This window comes from Penicillium verhagenii (genome assembly GCF_028828195.1).
Source record: "Penicillium verhagenii strain IBT 33310 chromosome Unknown utg000006l_segment0_segment0, whole genome shotgun sequence".
NCBI lineage: Eukaryota > Fungi > Ascomycota > Eurotiomycetes > Eurotiales > Aspergillaceae > Penicillium > Penicillium verhagenii.
In genome coordinates this window covers 180,139-203,531 of record NW_026643170.1, presented here as the reverse complement: position 1 = coordinate 203,531, position 23,393 = coordinate 180,139, and the positions used below count along the sequence as shown (strand labels likewise).

The following is a 23,393-nucleotide window of genomic DNA, read 5'->3' as shown; positions in this document are numbered from 1 at the left end:
GCATTTGTTTGGGTTGTTTTACTACCGGCGCTGTTCTGAGTGTTGGATATCTATAATACCAGAGTAGATACCTTGCATTTATGCCTGATCTACAGTAATATCTATACTATGTATCAATAGGGTATTCGCTCAATGTGACTTTTTGTTGTCCGTCTCAGCTAAGTGAATTGGGTTTCTATGCAGTAAGAGTCCCTTGCTGCAAATACAAAGATGAGAAACATAAACAAAAAAAAAAAAAAAAGTAAAAAAAGAGATGCTTCAAATGTTACGCATCGTCGCCAGGTTTAATTTTGTTTGATTTTATCAAAGCAAGGCAAATCGCTTAAACGGCAGCACCGGAGATGAAGAACCATTTGTCAATGGAACCATCGATAGGAGCGGGGGTAAGGTTCTCATTGGCAGGGATAGCAGCAAGCTGGGCAGGCTGGGCACGGGTCTCGTTACCACCGGGAGCCTCAACGTTGGCAAGGTTGACTTCACCGGCGGGGGTCTTGCCGGTGATGAGCTTCTGCCAGGCCTCGGCACACTCGTGGATGACCTCCTCGGCGTACTTCTTGTTCTTGCACTCGCCGGAGAAGGCGAACTGGTTCTCGGGCTTTCCGTCGGGGATCTTGTAGATGCGGAACCACTCATTGGTAGCACGCAGGAGACCGGGAAGGTGACGCTCGACATCCTCGATGTCGTGCAGCTTGGAAGCAAGAGGGTCGTTGACGTCGATGACAATGATCTTCCAGTCAGTCTCCTCCTCGTCGATCAGAGCCATAACACCCAGAACCTTGACCTGCTTGACCTGACCGGGGTAGCCAACAAGCTCACCGATCTCGCAAACGTCGAGCGGGTCGTCATCACCCTTGGCCTTGGTCTCGGGGTGGATCGAGTTGGGGTCCTCCCAGGTCTGTTTAGATCAATTGGTTAGTTTCTAATTTTCTGATTTACCCCGCCTTGGATTTGGTATCAATCAACGGTGGCGGGGAAGCTTTTGATATAGAATTTCCGACTTACGCGAGGGAAGGCACCGTAGTTCCAGAGGTAACCCTTGTGGGGGAAGCAGTTGCGGACGAAGCGCAGCTTGCCCTTCTTGGTGTCCTGCTTAATGGGGTTAAGGAACTCATCCTTGGAGATCTAGTAAAAGATTGGATCGTAATTAGCATGGACGGTCAAAGTAATAATGAAAAGGGGTGATGATGCGTACCTCCTGCTTGGCGTTGGTCCAGCGAGGAATCTCAACGACCATGTTCAGGATAGTCTCCTCAGAGTTGGCGTAGAGGGGAATGTCGTGGAAGGGAGAGACGGGGACGCCATCCTTCTCAATATAGACACGGTGCTCCAGCGTGTAAGGCTGAGCGATCTTGCGGACGGTGTAAGCCATTTTGGGTGATGATGAGGAGAGATGCCGAGAGATGAGAGCAGCTCGAGAGAGAAGAGGGGAGGAAAAGGAGGGAGGGGCTTTGTAAGTGGGGGGCGCCAGAATCGCTGATGTGCGCCAAACACCTCGGGAGGCGGTGGAGGCACAGAATCCTAGTCGGGCCAAGGGAGGACAGGCCTGTGCCATTGGGCAATTTGAGAACTAGGGAATCAAGCAAAAAAAAAATCAAAAATTCCAAAGTAAACTTGGCTTTTTTTTTTGCTCAAATGATGGCAATGATCTGCGGTTGGTGCACCAAGAAGACTCAATGCCTGGTAATGCGTGGTAATATCTGGGTATAGAGATTGGTTTGCGTGGCCTGAAATGACGGTTTCCAGGGGTCGGTCTGGGTCCGGTGTGTTGTGTTGGATGTTGTTTGGCTGTTCCGTGTAATTAGTGTCGGTAATGGGACCGGGCCCGATACCGAAACGATGATGATCCCGACTATGTCGTGATTAAATGGGTAAAACTTCTTCGAAGTAGAGAGTGAGGTCAAGTTCCATTGACTGGTAGATTTTACAATATTCAATACTTGAAAACAATTGAACAATTAAGAACAATATGTGAGATGTCTCGTGCCCTTGCACTCCCGCTATGTACTCTGCATGTACTCCAGTGTTCCCGTGACAGCTGCGAGTACTAGCCGATATCGGCATAGTCCCATTAAAAATGTGCTGAAAAGGAATATAGCTTGACAAATGCTTAAAGTATGGGGCATTATTTGGATCTGATGAAGGAATTCTTGTGGAGAGATTCGAAGCACGTGTATGATAACTCACAAGGAGTATGCTCAATGAGACTTGGTGGCGAATTGAAATAAAACAGAAAGCCCAAAACCTTGGCAGGAACATCGAATACTACTAGTAGTAGTATGGCTGAAGGTTGGGGGGACAATCAAGGCAATAAGGCAGTTATTGCCACCTGATCAGTGAGGCACAATAAAAATCTATCCTCTATCTCCACGTGACTTTTAATCGATTTGGGCCATTGGCCAGGCGGAGTTGACCGAGACCAAATGCCAGGGAAAAAAAATATATCACCCCTCGATCTTTAACCCCACCTCAGCATGCTATGAGCAGACTCATCCCAGACAGAATTCTACGAACCCTCCGATCCACCATGTCCCTCCTTCCCACAGCTCGTGTCCCCATCCCCGAAAATGGCGTCGACTACCGCGGCACAGTCGTGCTCGCCCCAATGGTCCGCTCCGGCGAACTACCCTCGCGCCTCCTGGCCTTGAAATACGGCGCAGATCTCGTCTGGGGCCCTGAAACAATCGACAGATCCCTGATCGGCTGTGTCCGGCGCGTCAACCCCCGCAACGGCACTATCGAATTCACCCGTCAACCCTCCAACGGCGGCCGCACCGACATTCCACCTAAAGAATCCGTCATCAGTCGCATCGACACCGCACGCGAGAAGGGACGCCTGATCTTCCAACTGGGTACCGCCGATCCAGCCCTCGCAGTACAAGCCGCCACCATAGTGGCAGGTGACGTTGCAGGCATCGACGTCAACTCCGGCTGTCCAAAGCCATTCAGTACCGCCGGTGGCATGGGCGCTGCTCTCCTGCGCACACCAGACAAACTTGTTGCGATCCTTGAGGCTTTGGTCCGCGAGGTCGGTGAGCCATTCAAGATCGGTATTTCGGTCAAGATTCGTATTCTCAGTGATCCGGAGTTGACGAAGAGCCTTGTCTCGCGACTTGTGCGCACGGGTATCACCGGCTTGACAGTGCACTGTCGTACGACGCCCATGCGGCCCCGTGAGCGTGCAATTAGAGACCAGCTTCGCATGGTTGCGGAAATTTGCCATGAGGCCGGTGTGGCGTGTGTTATGAATGGCGATGTGACAAACCGCGATCAAGCGCTCAAGATGATGAAGGAGTATGGCGTTGATGGCGCTATGATTGCGACTTCTGCTGAGGCGAATTCCTCGGTCTTCCGTTCTGAGGCGGACGGTGGCCTTGCGCCGTGGCAGGAGGTCGTTTATCACTATTTGAAGTTCTGCATTGAAAGCGAGAACCGGTATGGAAACACGAAGTACCTTCTCAACATGCTTATCTCAGGCAAGAACAAGGAGTTTGCTCGTGCCAAGTTGTCCAAGACTTACACGGATATGTGTCGGAACTTGAAATTCGACGATCTTATCCCCAGCGCAATTACTCTCGATGAGATTCTCCATTTGAACGATAAGTGGGAGCAAACTCCCGGCGAAGATGAGAAGGTCCTGTCTAAGGCTGTTCAGAACGCCATGGAGAACAATGAGTCGGCCCGTGCGGCTGGTGGTCATGGTGTCAGATCCAAGTCTATTTCTGCACCTTCTCATGCCGGTGGTCCAATTCGTACCTTGGGTATTCCAGAGCCCTCGGCTTTGGCCAAGTCCCACCCCGATGTTTCTGTTGATGCTTCCATTCCCGTAGCAGAGGCAGCTCAGAAGCAAGAGTTGGCAGCTTAAATTGCTGTCCGGGATTTACTTGGCTTCTTTCATTCATTTCTATTTTTGCATAGCCTGGCTACCTGGATCCGGTACTGTTACATCTGCATTTTGAGGTTGTCGCGTCTCCTCTCCTATTCACATATTCCCCAAAAGATACATTGATAATATACAAGAAATGGATTATAATACGCTTTATTGTATCTCTATGGTACTGCGTAGCTCATATTGCTAGTTTTCCTCCTTTGCGTTCCTTAAATGTCCCCCTTATCCCCCTTGGCTACTTGGGTGCCTGCGGTTTTTTGGTTACATGATTTCCCCAGTTAGTAGTTGAAAAGTATGAAGATGAAAAGATGAAAGTAGGAGGCACTGAGTACTAGTGAGTACAATGCCTATCTCAAGTACTGATTATGTACTCATCTTGAGTACTCGGATGTATATACTAATCCTAAGTATCAAGCACACATTGTGTCATCCATCCAGAGCTACTGGTAGGTGCCCGTTGACCTATGTAGATGCCTTCAATGTTATAAGACCCGAACCAGTTGACCAGCAAACAGGACATCTGGAATAAATGAGGCAATTACTGACAACGCCAGTAAGAGATAACTCCATATGTATCCATCAGAAAGTAAAACTTAAGTGAGAAGAAAGTGATATTGAAGTCTCAAGGCAACCGCCATGGTTTTGATTGATTATTGCTGTCTCTACCGACAGCTAAGATATTCATGATGCCCAGCTCCGAAACACGCTGTGCACATCAAAACAAAAAAAATACATAATAATCTTTCCCGAAGGAAATACATAAAAAACTCCCCCAAGGGGGAAAACAAACTTCACAACCCCGGTGGTGCCACCGCACTCCACCCTCACTCCTTCCCCTTCTCCATGTCCGCCACCAACATGGACTCCACGGCCTTCATCCCTGCTTCCTCGCCCTTGGCAGAGGCTCCTTCATCATCACCAGCGACAGCCTGATCGAGGGCGAGCTTCGTCTGCCCAAGAGCATAGATCTGCTCTTCGATGGTGCCGCTGGTGACGAAGCGGAAGATCTCCACGGGGCGGGTTTGACCCACGCGGTGGGCACGGTTCTCGGCCTGGACGTCCTCCTGTGGGTTGAAGGAGGAGTCGAAGATGACGACCTTGTTGGCGCAGGCCAAGTTGATACCGGCACCACCTGCTTTGGTGGAAAGAAGGAAGACAGGAATTTCCTCCCTCTCGTAGAAGGCGTCAAGGATCGACTGTCGATCCTCGACGTTGGTCCGGCCGTCCAAGCGGACGAATTCGATCCGCAGCGTCTCAAGGACGTGCTCCAGGATGTCCATGACCAGCGTGAACTGCGAGAAGATGAGGGTACGGTCACCATTCTCGATGAACTTGAGAAGGAGTTCACGCAGCTGCTCGACTTTGCCCGAGTCCATCCATTCGTCGTTCTGCAGCTTGAACTTACCCAGGTGCTTGGGGTTGTCCACGCAGAGACGGTGGCACTCGAAGTCGTTGTAGCTCTTCAGTTCGCTGAAGATAGTCTCGGCATCGGAAAGCTCCCACTGGGGGTCTCGGAGGCAAGCCTTGGAGATTTTGCGAATGCGCTCGTCGTTGAAGTGACGTCGCGCGAGAAGAGGGTGAATTGCGGCCTGGCGGAGTTTCATGAGGATGTTCGCGGATTTGTTTCCGGTCTTCTTGCCCGCAGCACGGTCTTCCAGGAGCTGGCGGACCTGGTCCTTCTCATGCTCATAGATTTCGACCTGGGATGGTTTCATCTGGCAATACGTGACGTGCGAAGTTTTGGCAGGCAGGTCAATGACCTGGTGCTTCTTGCGACGCAGTACAAATGGCTTGAGCATGGACTTGGCTCGCTCGATGCGTTGAGCTGAGAGTAAAGTGGCATGAGATTCATCGGATGAAGTCTTGGCCTTGTTGGAGAAGACGGAATTCATGTCATCCTTATGCTCACGGAAAACGTCCGGAAGAATGAAGCCCAGAAGGGACGCAAGCTCCTGGAGATTGTTCTGGAGAGGTGTACCGGTAAGAAGAAGTCGGAATCGAGCCGGGATGCGAACAAGTTTATCGTACAACTGAGACTGGTGGTTTTTCAACATGTGTCCTTCATCATACACACAGACACTGAAGCGTTGATCTCTCAAAAACTTGGCATCCACTTTGGCTCGGGCGATGGTGTAAGTGGTAACGACAACATTGATATCGGCACGATTGTCCTCAATCTGCTCACGGAGATTCGCACGCTCGTTCTGGCCAGCGTAGTAGGGGATGACAGAGAGTGTCGGGCAGAACTTCTGGAACTCGCGAAGCCAGTTCTCGATCGTGGAGGATGGAACGACAATGAGGTGGGGTCCCTTGACACCTTGCTCATACAAGTGGGCTAGGAAAGCAATGACTTGGCAAGTCTTACCGAGACCCATGTCATCAGCAAGAATACAGCTCAACTTATTGTGGAAGAGCAATGACAGCCAGTTGATTCCAACAATTTGATAATCCTTCATTACCAAGGTGTCTGCCATAATGGAGGGTTGGGGGATGAAGCTCGATTGGGACTTGGGCTTTCGCACCACAGCCACGGGGCCATCTTCATCAGAATCATTGGGTGACTGAGGATTCGACAAGGGAGTAGCAATGCCGGAATCATGCGTGTTTCCGTTGGTCATCGATGTGAGTTCGAAATCACCGTCGTTCTTGCCAAACATGTTAACACCCCATTTCTTCATTTCCTCAGCAATCGGCTTGCCCAGTGCCTCACATTCGGCCACGAGGGAGTCAATCGCCAGATAACCAGTCCACATCTCGATGCATTTGTCAACAATCTTGTCGCCGATTGGCTTGGGGGATTTTCGTGACTTGGCCTTGCCCTTGCTCTTGCTGGTGTCTACAGGAGCTTCCACGGCGCGGACATCATCAAGTGTAGCAAATGGACGGTGGGTAGTGACGTGTTTAGCAGTTTCCTCAGGCACGGAAACAATATCGGCCAAATCGCGCACACTGCAGGTGTTGAAAAACTTCAAGACCTTCGAATTCAGACCGCCAGCGGTGGAATCATCTTGTAGTTGTACATCTTCATCGTCCGAGTCAGTCATGTTCGCCTCGTCGGACTCTGGAGAGGGCTCTCGGCGGCGACCCTTCTGGAGACGACCACCTGCCTTTGGCTTGGCTGGGCTATCATCAGAGTCAATGACAATTGTGTTCAATGAGGGCGAATCTCGATTTCGGGGACCCCGAATCAAACGTCCTCGAGGCTTTACATCGTCAGTACCACTTTGGTCTCGAGAGGTCTTCAAGCTGTGTGAGGTCCACTTGTCATGAATCGTGCCTCGGGCCTTAATCTGTTGCTTAGCCATTGGCACATGAGCCACTTGGGGCATAGCAGCCAATTCATCTTCGGATGAATTAATGACAATTGTTGCTTTGCCATTCTTTTTCGCTGCATCTTGGGAGTCGGCGAGGCGATCCAGCGCATCGTCGTAGTTTCCATTCGTATCAACAAGGGCCTTTACACAGTCGTCGACAGATTGATTCGGCATGACTTGCAGAATGCGTTTAACTTTAATTTTCAATCGGTAATCTTCGATGGCCTGCAGGGAAGATTCTTGGTCTTGGTTGGCCACGGGCAAGGCGCGAGAGGGCGCACCCTGTCTAGCTTTTTTGGTTGCAATATCGATAGTTCCAGAAGGGCTCATCTGATCAGCAGGTCGCTTGACCCCATTTTTCGAAGGATCATACAGAGCCGCAGAGGTGATTTCTTTAAAACGATCCATGGTGTCGTTGGCACGCACGGGCGACTCAGCGACTTTCTCTGGGCTTCTAGTTCTCTCAAACATGGAGGGCTTGATGTCGGTAGATCGAACTGTGTAGTTTGCTTCGTCTTCCGAAGAGCCTCCTCGGTAGGTGGGACCGTCGTCGATATCAATGGTGGAAGGTCTCTTGGAAGGGCGAACAGTGGTAGATGGAGAACGAAAGTGTGTTCCAGAGGGTGCCATGAGGGAAGACAAAATTCCGGGACGGCGGGGTGGTGATTGAATTGGAACAAGAGGGGAGGATGCAGCTACTTGAATGACGGATCCATTCGCGTGTGAATGAGGCATTTGGACGAGTTGGGTAGGTTGGGTCATCCGTTGCGAGGGAGTCAGTGAATGCGCCGCGATTGGGACCGTGGCAATTGTGTCGTATTCATCTTCGGGGGTATGCTTTCGGTCCCGAATAGGAGTATCTGGAATGGTGTCGTTCATTGTTTCCCTTCCCTTTTGGGTCTATTCAAGTGACATCCACCCTGGAACTTTGCCAAACAGGGATCTAAGAAAGCAAATGTTAATCGCTTTCCTTTTTTTCTGCCGGCGGAGAACGCGATACCGACGCGCCACGGGTCACGTGTAGCCCCGATAGGGCGAACATTATACATATTGTTCTATTGCACTTTGTTCCTTTACCTTTGTGGATTGTGGAGGGAAACAATTGTGAAACCTGGGGGAGTTAAAGTTGAATCTAAAAAGGCAAATTTGACTCCCTCATTGTTCTCTTTATTCTACCGCCAAAAACGGAATACAGAGGCCAAAAGGGGAGATTTAGTGGGGATTGATCTGTTTCATTGTTCTCTCCGCCATGTGACCGGGCGCTTAGACGATCTCCGCAATATAGCTTCGTCACCCTTCCAGCTCAAACAACACGGACTTTGCATTGACAAACCAACACCGCTCTGCAAACCAACTAGAAAATAAAAAATAAGTGTCGAAGCTACCTCCAACTAGAATCTCCAATCAAGTCCAAAAAAAAATGTCCGCCCGCCGTCCCCATGGGCAAAGCTATGCCGAAGTTGCGGCCAAATCTCCCCAAGAGAACGACACTGATGTGACCCCTGCAGTCCCGGCGTGAGTGCATTTACCTTGAGAAAACAACATTTGCCAACCATTCTAATCTTTCATTTACAGCCATGTCATCTACAAGCTTCTGGGCTTCACAGCCGCCATGGTGTTTGCTCCCATTGGCATGTACTTCCTTACCGTCAACTCGATCTTTGGAGGTGAGATTGAAATCATGTCTGGATTTACAGAAAATTGGAACATCGCTAACTTCCACCCAAGGCAATGCTACCTACTCTGGAATTACAGCAGCCATCACTGCCAATGTGGTCTTGTTCGCCTACATCTATGTCGCCTGGAAGGAAGACCAGGGAGACCAGCAAGAAGCAAAGAAGGCCAATTCAAAGAAAGGCCAATGACCAGAGAAACGCTGCTATACAAATTTGTACTTGTGCTATTCCAATGTTCATTTTCTGGCGTTGAAGGCGTATTAATCGGATAGACCCAGGTCTCGGGGTTCTACGCAGTCCATTTGATATTCGACAAACACAAAAGGATTGTTACAAAAAGAAGTATGTGAGAATTTTCAGTTATTATTTGGATATCATAGGACAGAAAAAAAATTTCCAGACCTGATCTTGATCTTGATCTCGATCTCGGCCATTCGGCGATCCCACCCCAATTTCGACAAATGTTAAAAAGAAGCCACAGCCCATGTTGAAGGGACCCCATCACTCCAAAGGAAACAAAATCACAACGCAATAATGCCCGAATCATTTATATGGAGACGCCAGTATGCTTTGTAGTCACTGAAGTTGCGAGTGCGCGACTCGAACCTTAAGCTGGACCTCCACAAAGACCGATATTCTTTGCTCAAGGTCGTCGCTTCACAAACTCTTCCAGGTCTGCCTTTGTAGCAACACCCAGAACAAACTTACGCGATACATCGGTGACCACGGCGAATGGGTGCTTCTCCCGCTTCTCGCCATTGGCACCAGTTTCGCTCTCGAAAAACTGCTCCAACTCCTCCAGGGGTGTCTCCATGGTGATGACCTTGTAGATGCCGCGCTTGCGATTGAAGCGCTGCATGGCAGCAGATACGGGATCGGAGTCCTTGACAGAGCTGGTCTGGATCAGCTCCTTCAGTCGGGGGATGCTCAGGTATCCGAGGAGGGATCGCTGGGCGGAGATGACGGTGAGATGAGTGTAGTCGCGTTCATAGGCGGCCATGAGAGCGGCGGAGATAGGGCTTTCGGGGGAGACAGAAAGGGCTTGGGGTGGGTCGAGGTCCTCAATGGTTGCCTGTGGATATGATATAATGAGCTGCTGTTTCAATTTGCCTATAGGCTTGGGCTGGGGGGTAGACTAACCCCGCGATACTTGTCGGCCCATGCTGATTGTGGTTCGGAGACAGCTTGCTGATTTTCACGTGTAAACGCCTCACTGCCTGTCATGTAGGACGCCATTGTAGCTTGTGGATATCCGGGGGGGGGGGGGGGGGGTGGTTGGAAGAATGGAGGGGCTCGGGGAGTGACAAAAAAATAGTGGGGAACCTCAAGACCGAAGAAGGCGTCACAGAAGTACTAAACTAGAAATTGGTCAAGGTCACGAAGAAAACCCAAGTCGAATTGGGTTATTTTGATGTAGAAATAGAAAAGCTCAGTAGCAGTACTTGAGGGACAAATGGAGGAGCTTCACCGATCAGAGCGGCCTCTTGTCAAACTCGGCGCTTTTCCTCTTTTTCCGGCGCCAAGACCCTGGACTTCTACGTCATTTTTCAATGTTCAACGAGGCGCTCCTTCAGCACTTGAGCCATGTGGCTATAGTCTCATCAGTGCTCACTATTCTTTTTTGCAGTACACAGGCAAGAACGTGAATGATTTTGACTCGCCTTGAAATCCATCAAACCACCTCATTTCATCGCGAATTGTTCTTTTCTACCTTGTTGACCTGAAGGTGGGGCTCCCGTCCGTTCTCGATCCAGCAAGATCGTCTTGTGGCTTGTTTGAGGAGTGTGTCCAGGTATTTATGATTTCTATCGTCTAGGGATGTTTTGGATCACGTCGTTTATAGTCCTGTGGCGCTAGCGAGTGAAAGACCTGAAAAATGCCTACATGTCCCGAGGTTGTCAGCTTTGATTGTTCTCTTCTCTTGGAACATTGGATAGAGCGTAAATATGTATATATTTCCAGTGGCTTTGTCACTGGATAGATCATGAAATGACACCACAGTGCTGGTTTTGAACTTCTTGTTTCTCTACTTAGAAGGCAAGCCACATATAGTAAGCTGCCTTTTGCAAGGTAGGAGTAGATAAGCCGCATGCACGTGGGAGTTGGATACAAAATATAGAGTGTAGTTAGTAGGGCAACCTTGGAAGTGATAAACGAGTAGACCGAAAACGTAAACCAGAAACTCTTCAAATGTTGACCAGGATTTGACAGATACTGTCAACCTTGAAAGTGCGCTAGTAATGAGCTCCAATAGAATTTCCTTCAAATGTTTTACTAATCATGTGATTTTAATCCTGATTCCTTCCATTTTCTGAGTCAGAGCTACAACACTAGTACCTAGTACGGGAGTATTTAGTAGTCAACTGAGTTCGTGCGTCGTTTTGAATCTCTTTGAAATCGACTAACTTACCCCATTCACTCCAAACTGTTCCATTCAACAGGTTCGTTGTTGACTTGAAGAAACATTGAAGTGGAGCTCCCGCGGCCATCCAGCAAGATCGCTGCATTTGGACGTCGATTGCCCACTCTGGTTACCCACATTGACAGATCACAGTAAACAAACCACCATGATTCCCCCGGACTCGATTTTCAAGCTCCTTGCAGCTCACCACCCCACTGGTGAATTGGGTCACCAGCATCCATTGCACGTGAACCAGCCCGGAAATCCCACCCCCTGCCGTGAACCCTTCCCCGCCTGGAGTGCCATCGACGACGTGAAGAAGACCGCGGTCCATGAATATGAGATCGCTAGTCAAAAGGCGCAGAACAAGGCCGGAAAAATCGAGCTTTGGACGCCCAAGTATTACGCCGCCTGTACTTTTGGTGGACTTCTCGCTTGTGTCAGTCATTCGATAGGACTTAATCTTACTGGGTGGTTTGAAAGTTATTGTCTGATCTTGAATATACATAGGGTCTTACCCACACGGCTGTTACGCCCTTGGATCTGATCAAATGTCGCCGCCAAGTTGATCCTAAGCTCTATAAGAGCAATATACAGGCATATCGCACGATCCGAGCGGCCGAGGGTCTACGTGGTGTGATCACCGGTTGGGGTCCTACGTTCTTTGGCTACAGTGTAAGTAGCACTCATGCCCGGGGAAGATCTACATATTGACACTGGTATCTCCTTTTCAAGGCCCAAGGTGCTTTCAAGTATGGTGGATACGAGTACTTCAAGAAGTTCTACAGTGATCTTGTCGGTCAAGAGCGTGCCAGCAAATACAAAACCTCAATCTACCTTGTCGCTAGTGCCTCGGCCGAGGTCATCGCCGATATAGCGCTTTGCCCCTTTGAGTCCATCAAAGTGCGCATGCAAACCACTATTCCACCCGATATCAAGGGAACCTTCAGCGGTATCTCCGGCGTGGTGGCAAAGGAGGGAGTAGCCGGGTGAGTCTGAAACACGTGGAAATAAAGTTTGCTTCTAGAATATTGACAGTTCCCCACCAGGCTGTACAAGGGTCTGTACCCACTCTGGGGTCGGCAGATTCCGTACACTATGATGAAGTTTGCTTCGTTTGAGACTATTGTGGAGATGATCTACCACAATCTGCCGGGACAAAAGTCCGACTACAACAAGGGGGCCCAGACTGTCGTTGCTTTCAGTGGTGGTTACTTGGCTGGTATTCTCTGTGCTGTGGTGTCACACCCTGCCGATGTGATGGTGAGCAAGTTGAATGCTAATCGCCAGGCTGGTGAGGCTTTCGGGGCTGCGATGAGTCGTATCTACGGAGACATTGGTTTCCGAGGATTGTGGAATGGTCTGCCCGTCCGTATCGTTATGATCGGTACTTTGGTGAGTGACCGAGGCTCATGCTGTTGACGGTCTATGCTAATAACTAAACCCGCAGACCGGTCTCCAGTGGATGATGTATGAGAAGCTATGTTTCATTGTTTTGGGATTCGTTGCTGACCAATTTTTAGCTACGATTCATTCAAGATCTTCATGGGTCTTCCGACTACGGGTGGAGGCGTGGAGCAAAAGAAGACCCAGTAAGCGAAAGAGAGAAAAGTCTATCTATAGTCCCACTCGGTTCCTCTTTTCGTCGTATTATTCCAATCTCTGATTATTGCAAGAAATTGCTCTATGGAAAGTGTGAATACATGTATGATTTATTTAGTTCAATTCAGATATTACGTTGCAATTGCACACTACGTGTCCTGTTAAACAGCCGTGATTTCTAGGAACGCAGAAGAGAAATAGAAATGCTCGTAGAACATATCTAATATCAAATGGTAATGACCATTGGCAACTTGAACATGCGCCAAGAGAGGTTATCAGCAAAACCGTTTAGTCACAACATCCACCAATCGCCGCCACTTATCTTATCGGCAAGATCGACGTTACCAATAATAAGCAACGCAGTGATTCGAACAAAAGAAATCACGAAACAAGATAGAAAACACTCTTGGCAGGTCAGAGAACCTGTTCACGTAGTCACGATGCCGTGATCATTGAAAAAATTGAGAAAAAAAAAAGAAAAGAAAAATACAAATACAAATACAACCCCGGTTGATCCTCGTAGCCTAGTACTAGTACTGTTTGATTTTTCTTATTTCTTATTCCTCAATACAATCTCCTTTCTTCTACTTGTCGCTTTCTCATTTTAGTACCAAGTTCCAAATCTCATTGGTAAGTCTTTACTCCGTGACCCGGCATGCGGTACCTGCGTCTTATCGTCAGTCCCACCACTATACACACAAGGTTCCCTAGTCCCGATCTGCGCGATAAGATACATTTCCCATTTACCTTTTTCTTCCACTTCATCTTACCCTTGTCCTTGTCCTTGTCCACTCTAATCCCTCACTTTTTCTGCTCCGTCCAGATCAAACATGCCCGACGAGTCTCCTATCGTCTCACACGGCCGTGGTGGTACGTACTTTTCTCATTTCCAACCTGAGGCTCCCCCGCACCCGCGTTACAAGTTACAACTTCTTCTGGACCTAATGCGCTAATTCAATCTGCTACAATCGCTACAGGCCAGGGAAATATCGGTCACGATTCTACCCAGTATGCGAATAACCTTGTTCTACCTCATCTGACCCCCATCCCATTCCCAATCTCAAGCAGAAACAGAAGCACCGTGTCGCATCATTGACCCCGCCCGTGCATTACATTTGCATTCACATCTACCTCAACCCCGTACCGAGCCACCCTAGAGCCAGCCACCTAACACACAAGAAACTAGATATATCGATGGCGAGATCGTCCGTGAAGGAGTCTACGGCGACCAAGGCGATGGCGCCTACTCTGCAGGCGTAAGCGTTACCCCAACTTCCTTGCCCTACGCAGCCTTGGAAGTAACATAACCCAACCCACACATACAATGAGCATAATTATTTTCTTATTTTGCTTGACCTTGACTCTACTCTAACCTACCATATCCATGTTCAAATCCCAAATCGCATCATGCTAACGCTCCACCAGCGCGGCGGCGCAGGCAACATCGGTTCCCCGCGCGTCCGCCCAACCTCAAAAGTACCCCACGACGCCGAGATGATCCCCGAGCTCGCGGTGCGGAACTCCAGTGACGAGACCTTCCACGTTGGGGTGCGTTTTTTTTTTTTTTTTTTTTTTTTTCTTTTTCGCGCCATTTCCTCGAAATCAATACCCATTGCTAACTTTGCCTTTTGTTGTTAGCGCGGTGGCCAGGGCAACGTTCATCTCGATGAGGCGGCGAAGAAGGAGAAGGATAGGAAGCATGTTGCCCATGAGGGGTTGGCGGATCGGTTGAAGAATAAGCTTTTGGGGAAGAAGTGAGGATGCTCCGTGTTTCCTTGCATTGCAATATGTATGATCCATAAATCATGATCATTGATACATTAGTATTCAATGGTGTGATCTACGGTGTGGAGCCTATGGCGGGAGTGGTGGGTTTGGTGGAGATGAGGGGCAAGTTTGATTTTGTGCTTGTTTTTGCGATTCCCATTCTTTTTAGATACTTGGATTTCTTTTATGATGCTTGATTGGGTTTGGATTGGAGGTTTTAGTATATAGTATATTGTCATGCGATGAATGGATATTTGGAAATGATTCAAATTCATAGAATCTTCAATGTCGTGTTTTCGTACTTACTACTAACTCCACTACGGTATTGGAACATTTGAAGGTTGAACACACTGCATCAAATCCCTGATATTTCGAGACTTAATGCTCAGATCTGCTCTGCTATACATATCATGAAACACAAAACATATAACTTCAAGTATATTGGTAACCCACATCTGAGCAGATAGGGGTCCCACTGCACAGATCAAATATCCAAATCACGGAGCAGCTGTCCAGGCAGCGCGAAAGAAAAGAAAAAGGACGAAGCTATCCATGTGCGCAAGGAAAATAAAATAAGAAAAATAAACACCACAAGAAAAGAACCATATCCCATAGACTTTCACCCATGTATCATAACGACATTAAAAGCATAACCCAAAGCAAATGAAATGTAAGTAAAAGATGGCCACATATCCCATAAGAACTGTGCAAGGTGGAAACGTGACAAGATGAGACTCAACGCCGATGGGGATGTTGGTACATCTTCCCTGAAGGATTGCAATGAAAAGCAGTGAGTGTGGGTGTGGGAGGAGGATAGAGAGAGAGGGAGGAAGATAGAAGGAAGAGAGCAACGGATCTAGTCCTTGCTGAACCGCCGCTTGAACCAGCTCTTCCGCTTCTCATTCAGATTCGTAGGCTTGTGAACCACATTCCTGCCACCCTGAGAAGGCACAAAATTGGGGTTCGCAGCAGCCTTCCCATTATTGTTCGAGCCACCCGCATATCCATATTCAGCAGCCTGCGCACGCTCATCCAGCCGCTGTTGCGCCATAACCTGCTGGGACAACTGGTCCATGGAGCTGTTCAACGAACTCGGGTCCGTCGACTGGCCATAAGGGTCGGTATATCCGGACGCCGATCCAGACATGGCGGTGACATTATCGTAGGAGCGTTGACCTCCGTGCGCATGGCCGTTTCCATTACTGTAGACGCCGTGATCGTTTGAGGGGCGGGACTGGTATCGGGGTCGACGCTGCTGTCCTCCGTTCTGGTTGTAGGGGTAGGGGTTCTCGGGTGCTTGGCTTGAGCTTGCGCCGTAGTCGATGACGCTGTCAGGGCGTGATTGGGCGCCGCGACCGTATTGTTCGCCTTGTCCGCGGGAGTAGTTGTTTGATCCTATTTCGAGCGGGGCAGTCAGCAAGCTATTCATCATTCCATTGAGAATTGGCCGGGTTGATTGGATTTAACTCACCATAGTAGCTTGTCCTTCGGCTGTAGTCGCCCATTTGTGAAGCGGCATCTTCTGTTGGGGAGTACCCTTGATCAGTCCGGGGTCCTGGGGTGGGGATTGAGCGCAACGAACCTGTACGGGCGTACGACTCCGGCCGTTGGCTGCTGTAGGATCCGTAGATGGCTGCCTCGAAGGATCGAATGGTATCCAGGGGGCGCTCGAAACGGGGACGGGTGGGGTTAGACCAGTCGGGATCGGCTGTAAACAAACGCAAGGGTCAGTACGTAGATCCATAGCGAAGAGGTGCCAAAAACATGGTCGAATGTTTCCCGATAAGATAAAAAAAAAAGTTTTTGCAAGGGATGAAAACGAACTGATGGGATTTCCGTATTGGTCCTTGTGTTGAGTTTCTCTCAATGAACCCAAGTTGGACTTCTCCAATGCCACGGCCACTATGATGAAGAATCAGTATGGTGCAAATGCGACCGCGCGGTCAAGGGAGCGGTGGACAGCGTGTAGGAAGCAGGATAAGGACGTACTCGGTTGTAACTCCGTCATTGCGACCAGGGGGTCGGCTTTGGTATGTAAATTGCGACGGGCCTTTTCTTCGGAGGACTCGGAGAGGTTACTCTTGTGACCGGAGGTGCTGGTACGGCGAGACTGGTCGGATTTGACACTGAAACCACGATTCCGCGTAGGGCGCGTAGGAACGGTGGCCGGTTGGGGGGCAGCCATTTTTGTTTTGTAGGGCGGGTCACCGTATCTTTGTTTAGCGTCCGGGACCAAGGCAACTGGAAGAGTACTGAAACAGGGTGTGATCTGCTCCAGCTACGGGTGTGTTGTGGAGCGCGCGATATGAGGGTGGGCACTGCCAAGACAGTTCACAGGCCACTTGAAGGACCGGCGCGAGTTCGTACGTGGAAAGCAGGACTAAAGCAAGCTTTTCTGTTACGCTAATGCCGTATCCTGGGAGATTGGGTAGATAGGATCCGTGTCGCCTGGTGATCTAGGTGGAGAAGGGCGGATGAATGGCAGCTTGAGAAGTCTGTTGGGGGAGAAAGAGAGATGTGGAGTTTCACCGTTATCGATGGAGGCGGAGACAAAATGGGGGGCTTTGCAGATTTAAATACAAATATAAGAGAGAGTTTTTTTTTTCAGTTGACGACAGACGCCACGCAATGTGAGAGAACAACGGGACCGAGAGTAATGAGCCCGTGGCGCTCTGGTGAAGCGGAGCCTGGTTGTTCATCAAGGCCGCGCAATCGTTTTTCTTTTTTTATGATTTCTCTAAAAAGCTTTGTTAATTGCCTTTTGGGGAATTTTTGTGGATCCAATCGATCTTCAATAGATCATACTAGCTTTTTTTTTTTTTCAAAAGACACAAGTACAAATGATCAAGGGCTGTGCTTCTTTACACAGCAGAGAAGGGAATTATTGTTTTTTTGGTGTGTTTTCATTTCAGTGCCTGAACCTGTTCCGTGGTACACAGCCCGAGAGACGATTGGCGAAGTTCCTTAGCGTCCCTTTCAACACCTGACTCAGGGACCGAGCTTACTATTACCGAGAGGCGAATGTATTAGTTGGGGCTTGGGATTGATTATTATGCACCTGCGGAGTAGTAGTTCATGCGAAATCATGCTATATGCTATATACTATTACTATTCCCTGTTCTAAAGGGCATGGCATAAATTTATATTACATAATACATACATTCGAATTGACTTGGAGCTCCTTCACCTATAGAGACCTGACAACTTGAAGATTTCATGAGATTCTCCGGTTTTCCACCCAGCCTTCTTATGTTTCACCTCGAGATATTGAAAATCTTGCTTGGAGCGTGTGATGCACAAGTTCCCGGCTTCTTCCAATTGGCTCCACGGATAAAGCTTTGTGCCTCGGTCCCACTCTCAGTGAGGAAAAAAAAAAAGATTATTTTTAGATCTCAGATCCATTTGTGCGAATTCCATCAATGCATACTTCTGTACTATACACATGTGCACAGCGGATCACAGATTACGAGACTGCATCGTCTGGATGTATCCTTTACCGAAATGAAGGTGTAACCACCTCGGTTTGAGAAATATGCAGTAGAAAATTTAATCCATGACCATATATAATTCATGGATACTAGTACGTTCATATGGCGTACGAAACACTGCATTTCTGTGGGGATCATTTCAAACGTTCGAACCATTCAAGAGAGTTACGATGCCGAAATCCCCACAGGATTGTCTGCCAGATCGAATCACATCAATTTAGTCGATTGCGACAAATTGGACGGGAATTGCTGATTAGGATTAGTCTCCTCGTGCCCCACTGTCGATCATCAGGCATCCAGATTCATTTTTCAAGCCACACGTCTATCAGCTCGGCTTCTTATCAGAGATCATCAACATCATGAATCTGGATCTGGTGGAAAATCGGAATCGAAACATTCAAATGTTGCGTTTCAACTTGAACCTTTCCCCGTGTTACCTGGATTCTAGTCTGGAATTCCATGGACGCATGACAAATGAACTGCCGTGCCAAGGAAAAGAGACCAGGTACTCCGGTCAGATATGTTTATTTAAGATTAAACTGACTTTATGCTAAGCATTCTCCGGTGTCCCTGTATATATCCAGTGAAGTCAACGGAGGGTTCATTTGAATGTTCATTTACCTAAATGCCCATGTATGCAAATTCCAGTCCACACATGGTGGTGCCATGCCTTAATATTGGAAAGCTCCCTTGAAATTGGTAATCTTTCACCTGAACAACCTTCAAAAGATACGTATTAGGTATACATGCATATATAGATAGTGTTCATATTAATCTTGACTCCGGGACCACCTATGTATTTCTAAGTTACATGGACTGTTCAAAATTTGTTCCAGGTCACATTAACCTACATATACACGAAAGTCGACTTCCAAGGTTACATGTAAATATATACTTACATATGTAAACATTAATGTCTACTACATAGATGGATGTCGGCCTCGGCCCTGGAGCCCTCAAGTGCTGCCCACATGTGCACCTGACAAGTCCCGAGGTCGTCATCAACTCCATTTGAAGTTCCAGACATCTGGACATTCAACATACTAGTTGACATATCTTGGGTATCGGCTTCAAATGTTTGGATATCCCGCACGTGCATCATGTGGATCCATGGATGATCTTACCTCCAGGGCTATCACCTGCACAGGCAGGCACCAATGTCCTCAAGCTTGACCTTACAAATGTAGAAATCAAACCTTGGAATCTTAGTTCAATGGCAAGACATCTACATTCAAATGTTATGTATGTATTCAAATATGCATGTACACCTATTGATCTAGGGACATCTGGAGTCTCGGGTCAACTAATGTTGGATATTTGATGGATATATTCCCTAGTAGTTCTTGAACATTTCCTCGAACATTTGCTGCATTCTAGCACTCAAGTGCTTGATTATTGCCTTGTCCAGAGGTTCCTTGAAAGTTGAAGCCCATGAGGTTGAGTCTATACCTACTAGGTAGTAGGTACCTTCAATGCACTGTGCAGTTTAGGGCTGAAGGCTCACATTGAAAATTTGCTGGAAGCACGTATAACCGATGCTGGTCACTCAATCACATCAATAATTACGAATTGGTCCACGCCCGGGTGCATTGAACAATCCAGACTCATCTTGGAATCTCTGAACATTGGAACCTCCCAAGGTAGGGCTGACCTCAAGTGCTCAAGAGTTAGACCATACGGTTCTCGCTGTATACTGCCCATACATCAATTGCCCCAGCTTCAACTTGAGAGAGTGGACCTTTCAAGTAAATTTCGATATCCACAAGGTTTTATATGCTCAGATCCACTTCAATGTTAAGTAGCCATACTACAGGCACATGTGCACAGTCCCTACAATCTATTGCAATGCTCCCTTCCAAGAAGCAGATACGAGTGGCCATCAGATCAGTCGCAATGGGTGGATATAATTTTGGTTCCTAAAAGACATGCAATGGTGGAGTAGCCAAAGCAGGGGAAATCTGCAATTCTTCTAGTACCAAGACGAGGGTCCACTGGGAAGAAATCGAACTCGATTGACCGGTCTGTTGAGAATGGTATGGAATTTGGTGTGTATGAGTCAGATACACAGTGGGAGAGAGACGACGCTGCATGACTGGACAGATATCATGCATGCGCCAAGGTGTCAGAGATAACAAGGAGAAATCACAAAGATAGCCCTCCACGACTCCTTTTTGAAGGAATCGAAAAACAGGAAGGGGAATCTCTTTCCAGGCTGGGAACTGACACAACTTTTGAAACGGAAAAAAGGTAATTTTTTTGATTCATCGGGCTTTGGATATGGGCCCTGTCTTCTCCCACGAATAGAACGTTATCAAACCGCCAACTCCATCACCTCATATCAACAACAAATCGGCTCGTTCCGTCGACTTTTCCTTGCCTGACCGACCGTCTGCGCGAAGAAAGGGAATCGCCCACTAGATACATAGTTGCCGTTTAGATGTTGGAGGGGTAGAGCATGACGCGGACGGTGGCACCGAAGGTCTTGGGGGGAAGGTTGTTGCGGAACTTGGCGCGCACAACACCGGAGTTGCCTGGCGGAGGATCGTTAGAATTTGCCAAATCCGGGAGTATAAGAATGTAGTTCATTATCACATACCGTGAGGGCGGGTGACCTTGCCCCAGATCACCCGGATGTTGGAGCCACGGACCTCACGCTTAGCACGGTAAACGAAAGCGACCTTCTTGCCGAGGTAGAACTGAGCGGCCTTGGAGTCCTCGACACCCTCAATCTTAACCAAGCTATATCATATAATCAGATTCCATTCTCTTTATTCGATCATTTTCGTTGTGTGCGGGAGATGGTATGTACCTGGTGTTGGGGTTGGTGGTGTGCTTGGCGCGCTGGTAGCTCAGGTGGCGACCCCTAAAAAAAATCCGTATTAATCTTCCATTCTGATCGTGTATCGGTTGTGGGTGCTTTGTGAATGATGAATGTCGTTTGGTAGTGTAGTGTGTGGTCGTGGGATTCCATGTGCTCGATATTCGATATTCTCGTTCTTGATGATCGAATGACTTTCGATATGCGGTGTATAGATGTGTCTAACGCGATGGGCGAACAGGTGATTGAAACTTACTTAACATAAACTAAAGAGAAGATGTGTTAGCATATCATATTCAGTTGCATCCGATCCATCATCCCATCTCGATGCGCTCGATCGTTGAACGGGTTCTTTGAGAACAGATAACGGAGTTGCTGGGGGCGCACTCACGGCGGTGACCTTGTTCCGAAGGCATGTTGACGGCTTTTCTCTGAACGGCGGGCGAGGAGGAGAAGTCGAAGAAATGACCCGCAAGAAGTCGTTGCCGGTTGTCGTGGATGTCGTCGCTTCGATAGAGTCGAGCGCACAATCAATTTGCAAGGTGTGGTGGCTGACTTTCGATCTAGTCCCAATTAGGATCTTAGCGACAGGGTAAGCGAGATCCCGTGATCCCGCACACTAGGCTGGTTCTGGCTGGATCCATGGATTCCTCAGGAACCCACGCAACATTTGTATCTCCGGCCTCCGTGGAATTCATCTGATAACATAAGCAGATTACTGATCTAAACTCTATCACCTGACCTTCGATCTCACTTGAATGACTTGAGTCACTTGATCCCACATTGTTCCTGATCCGCCTTGATTCCCCCCCCCATCTTCCCCACCGCTTTCCAGCTATTCTGCCCCCCAATTCGGGCTACAGTACTCCGAAGTCCGGCCCGGCTTGTCCAAGTCGGGGCTGGATGCATATCGCTGACAAACTTCACCATGACGACACTATACCTTAACCTAGTTTTGAGGTCAAGACCTCGGGATCGGGGGAACGGCTAATGTTATGAGATTTATCGGCTTTTGTAAAAAAGCTGAGCTAGGGTATTTAGTTAATGTTATGTGTCAATTCTCCGGCGAACTGGTGTTCCACCTCAATCTATAGCAACGGATATCACTACTCCGGCGTGCCACAGACCGAAACCACTGATTAGGAAAATCAGTACCATCTTTCCTCTAGCCCCACCATTCTGGCTGGCGGGATGATTCTTATTGTCTTTCGTGCGAGTCATCAATCAATACGGTAAAACAGTTGTCAGGAAACGGGCAGACTGTACACTTTCTGCCATAATGGTCGTAACCGTCTTATACTCCCCTCTAGGCCCTATAGACTAAAAATACATTAAAGAATCAAAATGGCCACGGTTAATATGCTCCGAATCCGGCGTCTCACTGGACCGAGCGCTTAGATCGGGTCGATGCCCCCGGAGTTACTACGACTGCTACTCACGGGAAAATAGAATCCGTCTGGTATGAGAGATGACAAATGTGCCGATCTCCCTCACTCCACGATTTGGGTCACCGGGGAGCTTATCAGATACCGTACTTTACTTGGATTTCTTACCAGGTACAATTAAAAATTACGCTGAAGAAATCATTGTAGAGAATTCCATCAAGTACTTCATTCAAAAGTAAAGAGAAAAAAAAAGTCTGTGTTATAATCCGAGTGAGAATGGAATTGATCAAAACCCCGTGATTAATAAACTCTGTGGAGCTGTGATACCTTTCAGGGTTCTCTGCAACGTTCCATGCATCTGTCTGATAGGTAGTCTTCTGCTGTACCAACCATAGAGTCGCAGCCACGAAAGCGAAGAGAAGAAAAAAACCCCACTTCTGAGTGCATCGCTGACCGCATCATGTCTGTGATAGCCACTTTTTTTCCATCTTATGTTCCATAGGCTTTTCCATGATCAGGGCCACGGACTCCACTATGAATTCAGCCTGTTTAGAGCCGAATCTAACGGTGGTAAATCAGTAATGAAAATCAGTAATGTAATCAAGTCACCGTATGTATGAGCAAGCTTATCAGATGACCTTGTTTTCTTTTCGTTCTGTCAAGATCCTTGGCTTTTAGAAAGCTCACTAGGATTAGATCCAGGATGAAGGTTAGTCTGGTCGTACATATAGTAGCTTTAAGCCCCCAGTAAGCACGCCGTGGTGCGGAGGTCTTGAGGGGCAACTGGGGAAACCAGACAAAGAGGGAAAAAAAGAGTACAGAGTACTTGAGATCTAGATGCAGAATGCGGGTTGTGTCAGCTTTTATGTACTGCATAGAAGAAGAGGGAAAGAGGTTGGCGAGACGGAGACGGAGTTAAGGTAATCTGCAAGGCTAGCAAGACCTCTCGCTACGAGGCAATCCCATGAGCCTAAGACTGCTTATATAGGAAAAAAAGGGCTAAAATAGCATCTTAGCCCCGAACGTCCTAGAACCAAAGCAGTAATATGAATACGT

At 48.1% G+C, this 23,393-nt stretch overlaps 9 protein-coding genes across 9 annotated transcripts; 4 read left to right on the top strand and 5 right to left on the bottom strand.

Moving 5' to 3' along the window:
- Positions 1-322: 322 nt before the first annotated feature.
- ipp1 (inorganic diphosphatase IPP1) lies at positions 323-1,552 on the bottom strand (the record flags this gene model as incomplete). Its single annotated transcript, XM_057164884.1, has 3 exons — positions 323-895; positions 1,003-1,122; positions 1,193-1,552. 3 exons carry the CDS (start codon positions 1,550-1,552, stop codon positions 323-325), a joined length of 1,053 nt encoding a protein of 350 aa, XP_057020483.1.
- A 972-nt stretch (positions 1,553-2,524) lies between these two features.
- On the top strand, positions 2,525-3,862 carry N7466_005486 (tRNA-dihydrouridine(20) synthase (NAD(+)); the record flags this gene model as incomplete). Its single annotated transcript, XM_057164883.1, has 1 exon — positions 2,525-3,862. One exon carries the CDS (start codon positions 2,525-2,527, stop codon positions 3,860-3,862), a length of 1,338 nt encoding a protein of 445 aa, XP_057020482.1.
- Positions 3,863-4,710: 848 nt separating this feature from the next.
- On the bottom strand, positions 4,711-8,079 carry N7466_005485 (DEAD/DEAH box helicase; the record flags this gene model as incomplete). Its single annotated transcript, XM_057164882.1, has 1 exon — positions 4,711-8,079. One exon carries the CDS (start codon positions 8,077-8,079, stop codon positions 4,711-4,713), a length of 3,369 nt encoding a protein of 1,122 aa, XP_057020481.1.
- A 541-nt stretch (positions 8,080-8,620) lies between these two features.
- On the top strand, positions 8,621-9,065 carry N7466_005484 (vacuolar ATPase assembly integral membrane protein VMA21; the record flags this gene model as incomplete). The annotated part of the gene is made up of 3 exons (XM_057164881.1): positions 8,621-8,715; positions 8,776-8,867; positions 8,929-9,065. 3 exons carry the CDS (start codon positions 8,621-8,623, stop codon positions 9,063-9,065), a joined length of 324 nt encoding a protein of 107 aa, XP_057020480.1.
- Positions 9,066-9,519: 454 nt separating this feature from the next.
- Positions 9,520-10,112, bottom strand: N7466_005483 (putative cystathionine beta-synthase (beta-thionase); the record flags this gene model as incomplete). The annotated part of the gene is made up of 2 exons (XM_057164880.1): positions 9,520-9,948; positions 10,017-10,112. 2 exons carry the CDS (start codon positions 10,110-10,112, stop codon positions 9,520-9,522), a joined length of 525 nt encoding a protein of 174 aa, XP_057020479.1.
- Positions 10,113-11,443: 1,331 nt separating this feature from the next.
- Positions 11,444-12,873, top strand: N7466_005482 (putative mitochondrial phosphate carrier protein; the record flags this gene model as incomplete). The annotated part of the gene is made up of 6 exons (XM_057164879.1): positions 11,444-11,716; positions 11,788-11,952; positions 12,013-12,266; positions 12,327-12,672; positions 12,728-12,747; positions 12,801-12,873. 6 exons carry the CDS (start codon positions 11,444-11,446, stop codon positions 12,871-12,873), a joined length of 1,131 nt encoding a protein of 376 aa, XP_057020478.1.
- Positions 12,874-13,709: 836 nt separating this feature from the next.
- On the top strand, positions 13,710-14,637 carry N7466_005481 (DUF3602 domain-containing protein; the record flags this gene model as incomplete). The annotated part of the gene is made up of 5 exons (XM_057164878.1): positions 13,710-13,749; positions 13,857-13,887; positions 14,066-14,135; positions 14,305-14,427; positions 14,518-14,637. 5 exons carry the CDS (start codon positions 13,710-13,712, stop codon positions 14,635-14,637), a joined length of 384 nt encoding a protein of 127 aa, XP_057020477.1.
- Positions 14,638-15,502: 865 nt separating this feature from the next.
- Positions 15,503-16,831, bottom strand: N7466_005480 (DUF2406 domain-containing protein; the record flags this gene model as incomplete). Its single annotated transcript, XM_057164877.1, has 4 exons — positions 15,503-16,041; positions 16,118-16,354; positions 16,471-16,548; positions 16,636-16,831. The coding sequence occupies 4 exons, from the start codon at positions 16,829-16,831 to the stop codon at positions 15,503-15,505; spliced, it is 1,050 nt and encodes a 349-aa protein (XP_057020476.1).
- A 3,705-nt stretch (positions 16,832-20,536) lies between these two features.
- Positions 20,537-21,368, bottom strand: N7466_005479 (60S ribosomal protein eL33; the record flags this gene model as incomplete). The annotated part of the gene is made up of 5 exons (XM_057164876.1): positions 20,537-20,665; positions 20,731-20,873; positions 20,944-20,997; positions 21,209-21,218; positions 21,344-21,368. 5 exons carry the CDS (start codon positions 21,366-21,368, stop codon positions 20,568-20,570), a joined length of 330 nt encoding a protein of 109 aa, XP_057020475.1. The 3' UTR covers positions 20,537-20,567.
- Positions 21,369-23,393: the final 2,025 nt, after the last annotated feature.